Below are 7,754 nucleotides of genomic sequence, written 5' to 3'. Positions count from 1 at the left end.
GAGACCCTGCTGTGCTCACCAGCACATCCTCCAACCTCAGCATTCCCAAGCCATTCAAACTCCTGCAGGGTGAATCTGAAAGGTATCCATCCCAAAGTTTTATTTTAGATAATTCACTCAGAGAGATTTCTCATGTAAACCCCAAGAAGGAGAGAGTTCCAAACCCTACATAATTTACCTACACCAGTTCAGGATTTTTATGAGATTATTGTAAAAATAATGATTGTTTTCAGATGTTTTCTTTCAAAGCTTGAAGAAACTAAATAATAGATGAACTGTATATGAGCTGAGCATAACATATCCCCTAATCTGCTTTCAGGACCATCTTCAGGCGCTGATTTACAGAAGATTCTAAAACACTGAGGAGCAGCTGAGAGTCTTCAGAGCATTTCTTAACTTCACTAAACCCAGAAAATCATTTTTCACCTTTCTGGATGTCCAAGCCTTTCACCTTAAACATCAAGCTTTACATTTTCTGCCTGATAGGGGATCACCCTCTTCCTCCGTGGGGATTTTAGGGGGTTGGGGAGCTGAACCCCCTCTCTGGCCAGCATGGCAAAGGTTAGAGTTGTTTTAACTGTGTGCCAGTTGGTGCTAGAATTGTTAATGAATTCATTAACTGAGTCTTCCATACAGAGCAGTGAATGTCCACAGCTTTGTGTCTGTGAAATCAGGCCCTGGTTTACACCACAGTCAACCTACAGGGAAGCCACCACAGTTGACTGCAACGACCTCCGGTTAACAAAAATCCCCAGCAACCTCTCCAGTGACACTCAAGTCCTTCTGTTACAAAGCAACAACATTGCAAAAACCACAGACGAACTCCAACAGCTCTTTAATTTAACAGAATTGGATTTTTCACAAAATAACTTCACAAGTATCAGAGACGTGGGGCTCTCCAACCTCACTCAGCTCACGACTTTGCACCTGGAGGAGAACCAGATCACAGAGATGACTGACTACTGCCTGCAAGACCTCTGCAATCTGCAGGAGCTCTACATAAATCACAACCAGATCAGCAGCATTTCTGCAAACGCATTCTCTGGCCTGAAAAATCTTCTGAGATTACATCTCAACTCCAACAAATTAAAGGTTATTGACAGCCGTTGGTTTGATTCTACTCCCAACTTAGAGATTCTCATGATTGGAGAAAACCCAGTGATTGGAATACTTGATATGAATTTCAAACCACTTTCAAACTTAAGGAGTCTAGTTTTGGCAGGTATGTACCTCACAGACATTCCTGGCAATGCGTTGGTAGGCTTGGATAGTCTTGAAAGTCTTTCTTTTTATGACAACAAATTGGTAAAAGTTCCTCAGCTTGCACTTGAGAAAGTTCCCAATTTAAAATTCCTGGATCTCAACAAAAATCCAATTCATAAAATTCAAGAAGGGGATTTTAAAAACATGCTCAGACTGAAAGAGCTTGGGATCAACAACATGGGAGAGCTCGTGTCTGTCGATAGGTACGCGCTGGACAACCTGCCTGAACTCACAAAGCTGGAAGCCACCAACAACCCAAAGCTGTCTTACATCCATCGCCTGGCGTTCCGCAACGTCCCCGCCCTGGAGAGCCTGATGCTCAACAACAATGCCTTGAATGCAGTCTACCAAAAGACCGTGGAATCCCTCCCAAACCTGCGGGAGATCAGCATCCACAGCAACCCGCTCAGGTGCGACTGCGTCATCCACTGGATCAACTCCAACAAAACCAACATCCGCTTCATGGAGCCTCTCTCCATGTTCTGTGCTATGCCTCCAGAATACCGGGGACAGCAGGTGAAGGAAGTGCTGATACAGGATTCAAATGAGCAATGTCTTCCAATGATCTCTCACGAGACCTTTCCCAATCACCTAAACCTGGACATCGGCATGACGGTGCTGTTAGATTGCCGGGCCATGGCAGAACCTGAGCCAGAAATCTACTGGGTCACCCCTCTGGGCAATAAAGTTACCGTGGAAAGCCTCTCTGACAAATACAAGCTGAGCAGTGAGGGCACCTTGGAAATCTCCAATATCCAGGTTGAGGACTCTGGGAGATACACCTGTGTCGCTCAAAACATAGAGGGGGCCGACACGAGGGTCGCTACCATCCGGGTGAACGGAACGCTCCTGGATGGCACCCAGGTTCTGAAGATCTACGTCAAACAAGCCGAATCCCATTCCATCCTGGTTTCATGGAAAGTCAATTCCAACGTCATGACATCCAATTTAAAATGGTCATCGGCCACAATGAAGATTGACAACCCTCACATCACCTACACCGCCCGGGTCCCGGTGGATGTCCACGAATACAACCTCACACATTTACAACCCTCTACAGATTATGAAGTGTGTCTGACAGTGTCCAACATCCATCAGCAAACACAGAGATCCTGTGTCAATGTCACAACCAAAAACGCGGCTTTTGCACTGGATATTTCTGACCAGGAAACCAGCACGGCCCTGGCAGCAGTGATGGGATCCATGTTTGCTGTCATCAGCCTCGCCTCCGTCTCTGTTTATATTGCAAAAAGGTTTAAGAGAAAAAACTACCACCACTCATTGAAAAAATATATGCAAAAGACCTCTTCAATCCCCCTGAACGAGCTCTACCCTCCACTTATTAATCTCTGGGAAGGTGACAGTGAAAAAGACAAGGATGGCTCTGCAGAGACCAAGCCGACCCAAGTCGACACATCCAGAAGCTATTACATGTGGTAACTCAGAGGATATTTTGCTTCTGGTAGTAAGGAGCACAAAGACTTTTTTGCTTTATTCTGCAAAAATGACGAGTTGAAGACTTTTGTATTTTTGACTTTGCTAGCCCGTGGCAGAGCGGTGAGGACAGGTGGATATTTCAGGATTTTTTAGTATAGCGTATCGCAATGGGTTGACACAAATGGCAGCTTCACCTAGCTTCCACTCCTCTGTTTATTTTATCCTTTTTTCCTTTTTTTTTTAAATTTTTTTTTTTAGTTATTGTGCTAAACTTAACACTGTCCTAACTCCAGTGCTGAATAAAAAGAAGGAGGGGCTGGGTGAGCCCGCGTTCCCCGAAGCCATCACGGGGCAGGATCGCACCGAGCCAACCCTCAGTTTTGGACCTGCAGTGATCTAGGTTTGTGACCCTGGTCTGAGGACTCTACCCTGAGAAAAGGAGACCCTGAATGGTGTTAGTTGACTGTACTGTAATGTTGTATCAACTGATTTGAATGTTTTTGACTTTCAGCAATGAGTTTTCTTTTTTATTATTATTTTTGTAGTAGTTGAAGGCTTAGGTAAAGCTAACAGGCAATAGGAATAAGTACATCCAGTTTTTTAATGTAACAGACTAAATGTTAATTGTTCTTATTCTTTTTATTCTATTTAGTAGACACTTTTGAAGAATTACTAGAGTTTTGTTGTGTTTAAATCACCAACACACGGTGTTTAATGAAGGCAGAGCTATAATAAATTTAGTTTGGTTCTGATGTTTTTAATTTAGACGTCACAATAATGTATTGGGTTTAGACGTCACTAGTTTGACTGGTGACCATGTTTTGACATAAAATATATCCAAAATGTTATATAAAAAATATCACGGGGGTTTTTTCTTGATGAAATGAAGTTCCAGGTTCAGGTTTTTTATGCATTTATGTTAATAGCAGTGTTTTCTCTGCAATAGAGGCAAAATATGGAAAATAATTTATTGAGAAAAATGTCTCAGCATGGCTTTTGGACTGAGAATCACATGCAGAATCAAAACTGTTTGGCATAGGGTACACAGCAAGAAGAACCCGCAGACTGTGTAACAGGACATTTTCCTTTTTGTATACTTTTCTGTTTATATTTTGAGCTAAAATAGAAATGAAGCTGACATTTAGCTGTCATTACCATCAGTTAGGACAAAAAAACCTCAGTGCTACCAAACTGAAATAATCCAGTTGAACCTTGGAAATTACTTGAAAAGAAACTTATTTGGATTAATGTTCCTCCAAAAGCAGAAATTAAGATTAAAACTACCAAGACAGTTACGTTTGGTCCAATACTGAACTGTATTTTTTACAGGCTTAAAATGAATCCGTATTCTGAGTATTTTCCTGAATTACTGTGGTACAAGAGAGCAGCAGTTCTGTGTGCACTGGGTACAATATAAAGGCATCATTTACAGTTGAACCTACGGAAGCGTTGTGCGTTGTCTTTTCTGAATCCCTGGAAGTTCTGCACATGAGTCAAGAGCAGGGTGGGCTCTGGGGAGCACGTGGTCACATCACACTACACCCCTCAGCAACAAGCACAGCATTTTCTACACTTTATCCCCACTTTCAGTGTCCAATTTTTACATACCAAAAAAGTTCTTGGTAAGTAAAAGTTAATTGTTCAAATCATGGATGTGCCTGGGGCTGCCTGAAGTTTTTTAACTCATTGGCTTCTCAAATATGTCCAAGTCCCCTTAAAATTTACAGATAACCTCAAGCTTCTTTTTCCTTGTCTAAAAGTGAAAAGTTACCAGCATTGTTTCACTAATCTGCTGCCTTAGTGCAAAAATTTATCCATCCATCCCTTGGACAACCTGCCCCCTTGGTCTTGAGCTTCCACAAGAGGCTGAGTGAAGGGAGTGAAGGTATTAATTATTAATTATGCATTTCAATCAAGTATTTATGCTGCTACACACAATCTTTTCTATGTTCAGGAGATCTCATACATTTTTCATCATGTGACAATTAGATGCTGGGGTTAGGCAAGTGGCTTTTGATCATGGAGAAGGAACATGGTGAAAGCATTTCTTCATCACCTTCTCCTGGATTTGTTTTTAATGTAAATGGGGCATTCCCTCATGCTGCCTTCTCCAGAAAAGCTTCAGAGCAATAATTATCATCTGGTCTATATTCTATTCTAACCTTAAAGCTGCAGGCACAATGAATTAAACCAAGATCTATTCTGCAGCAAAGATTCACTCTACTTTAGCCAGAGAAAAGGACACTGAGGACAAGGTTGGCCACAGAATGTTGGCTTCCAGCTTGCATGACATCATAAAATCATTTTTGGAAAATAATTAATTGAGCAGGTGTCAGAAGGTGCAAAGCAAGGCCCCTCTTGCATCATCTCCTCTCCCAGGATCACACAGCATTCCTGAACCTCCACCAAACTGGTGGAGGAACTCAGCACTTTGGGGCCAAGGTGTTGGTTCCTCAGGGACCATGAGGAACCTGTGCATGGGGCTGCCCTCCAAAACAGCCATCCTGCTCTTCCCCACTCTAGCCCACCTCCAATCCTTGACTCTGAACAATCTGGGCTGTGTTTGCCTTCTGAGCAAGCCTGTGTTGTCCCCGCAGTGCTGGTGGACTCAGACCGCGCCAGCTGCTCCGTGTGCGTGTGGCCTGATCTGCTCTCACCTGGCTGTCTTGGCAGATCTGGGCTGCTGCAGAAGCACAGTCACTGGTCAAAGTGAAGGTGACAGGGACACAGGGCCACGGAGGAGGACAGAGCCACATTCCCCAGCGAGCTCAGCAACCTCCAACAGCAGCCAGGAAGAAAAGCAATGTTTAACACGTTCCTTTCCACTGGGGAATAACAGGCCCTGTGTTCCCTCTCTTTTCTGTCATTTATCATCTTTTTAGAGCAGTGCTGTGAGAGGACTGCAGGGGAAAGTGGCCTGATAACAGGCACACACTTGTTGGGATGTGCTGATCTGCAGGATTGCAGGGAAGCTGCTGCTGCCAGTCCTGGAGGGAGCTGCAGGTCACCAGAGAGCAGCAAAAAGCACCTTGTTAAGGCAGTGCATTCTGCACACACAGCCACCTGTGCTAAGTATTTTCAGCCTTTTAATCTGACCTTGCAGAATTCTGTAGAGATCCCCTGGATATTTAAAATCTTGCTAATAAAAGAATAAAAAGTGGGGAAGAGATTAATCACATGTGGCATATAATCGTAGTAAATAACCTTCAACCTTGTGCTAACAATTTCATTGTGCTTGCAGTTTATTGTGAGCAAAGATAAAAATACTCTAATTGCCTTCAAAATGTATTTGCATCTGCTCTTCACTGAAGACAAAAAAAAACCCAGTTTGCTCAGAATCAGGGACTGAGGTTGGCCACTTGGAAAACAGGAAGGGAAGACCACAGTTAGCTTTCATTTGGCTTTTGGTTCAAAGAGGCTGTGTAAGAGCAGATATTTCATACCCAACTAAACTTCTGCACTGTTACTTCCCCTTGGTTGCCCAATAGTAAAATATTTCAGTCCCCTGAAGAACAAATAATGCACTCAAGTGTGGGATGCAGTATTTTAGCTAAACCCACTTTTCATCTCCTCACCTAAATCATATTTTATTGGATTGAGAGGGTATTTTCACCCACAACCCAAAATTGACCCAGGACATGGGCTTGGGATGAAGAGCACAAACTCACCAATTCTTTCACACAACCTCCAGCCCTGCCCAGGACTACTCCTTTGGTCACTAAAAGGTGGCCATGGAAAGAGCAGCAGTTTGGGCCACTGGCTCCATGAAGGGGAGAAACTGGAATTAGGTCAGGGAATCTGGGATCCAGAGAGAAGGGCATAGACTTGTCCCATTGCCCCTGAAATCTGGGACAGCAGCAATAAAGAAGAATTTGAGTCCAAATCAGGCAACTCCTTTTGCTTTGTGCTGGCAACCTTGAAAATAAGGCTGAGGACCAAAGCACTGCAATGGAATTCCTGAAATTATTGGCATAAAGAAGTGGGGGCCATTCTGGCCAGCCTCTACCACAGCTGTGCCCTGCATGGGAGCAGGATGAGTCCTTGGGCACACCTCTGTCCATCTCCCCATCCTGCAAAGCATCACAGTGGATGTGCCCAATGGGAAAAGCACAGGAATGTGGGACTGGGGTGGGAGAACCATCTCAGAACACCCCAGTGCACCAGGAGTGGCTGTTGGCAAAATCTCTGCCAGTTTTCACAGGAAACAGCTGAACCCCAGTGCTGCATTCCTCGTGCCATAATCCATATAAACTGCAGACCAAAGCATATTCTGCTGATCAAAATGCACAGAGGAGGAGGGAGATCACAGGAGGAGCATCTGCAGAGCCTGACCAGAGTTCAGGTTTAGTCTGGGAGCACAGCCCAGAGAGCCCTGGCTGTTCCTGCCCTACTCCTCCTCTGCCCAGGAGAAACACAAACACCAGGCTGCCCGAACCTGGCTCGGAGAGCAGTGAAAGGAAGGTGCAGATGTTTAAGTGCACCACTAACAGCACTCCCAAGGAGATCTGCAATGGCAGGAGCTATTTAAGGCTGTTTGCAAGTCCCTAAACAGCAACTGAAACAGGTTTTGTGGGAATTGATGCCGTTAGCAGTTACTGAAGTGCTCCCCATCCTCCCCCAGTGGGAAGTTTTGCTGCCACGCATCCCTCGGGACTAATGCCAGAGGAGTGGATTCTGTGCCTTCCTCCTCCTTTCATGTCAAGGCTGATGCTGATAGTGGAGCTACAAACCTTCAAGGTTATCAACCACAATGAACTTTTGCTGAGCTGTTTATCAGAAGGGACTGGGAGAGTTATGCTCCAGCTTTCAGTTCTGTTTTAATGGAATCTGGACACCTCATTTCCTTTTGGCCCAATTTGAAAATCCCATCTTGAAAGAGTTCTCAGTTAGTTTGCTTTCCCCAGCAATTCACTCTCCTCCATGTAATTGTATGAATTGAACTTACACGGGGCCCTGATCCTTATCTTCCCAAAGTCAATAAGGACTGCACTCCTGCTATAGGTACCAGCTCGTTTCCACAGCCTTCTGGAACTGCTCTGAGTTTATTTAGGAGA

The 7,754-nt window shown here is 44.3% G+C and overlaps 1 protein-coding gene across 1 annotated transcript; it reads left to right on the top strand.

Annotated features, from left to right (window-relative positions):
• The first annotated feature begins 324 nt into the window (after positions 1–324).
• Positions 325–3,035, top strand: LRRN1 (leucine rich repeat neuronal 1). Its single transcript, XM_041463855.1, has one exon. The coding sequence runs from the start codon at positions 553–555 to the stop codon at positions 2,701–2,703; it is 2,151 nt and encodes a 716-aa protein (XP_041319789.1). The 5' UTR covers positions 325–552; the 3' UTR covers positions 2,704–3,035.
• The last annotated feature ends 4,719 nt before the right edge of the window (positions 3,036–7,754 follow it).

Source organism: Pyrgilauda ruficollis, unplaced genomic scaffold, assembly GCF_017590135.1.
Source record: "Pyrgilauda ruficollis isolate IOZ18807 unplaced genomic scaffold, ASM1759013v1 scaffold10, whole genome shotgun sequence".
NCBI lineage: Eukaryota > Metazoa > Chordata > Aves > Passeriformes > Passeridae > Pyrgilauda > Pyrgilauda ruficollis.
The sequence above is the reverse complement of the archived record's forward strand: the minus strand, read 5'-3'. Positions and strand labels throughout refer to the sequence as shown.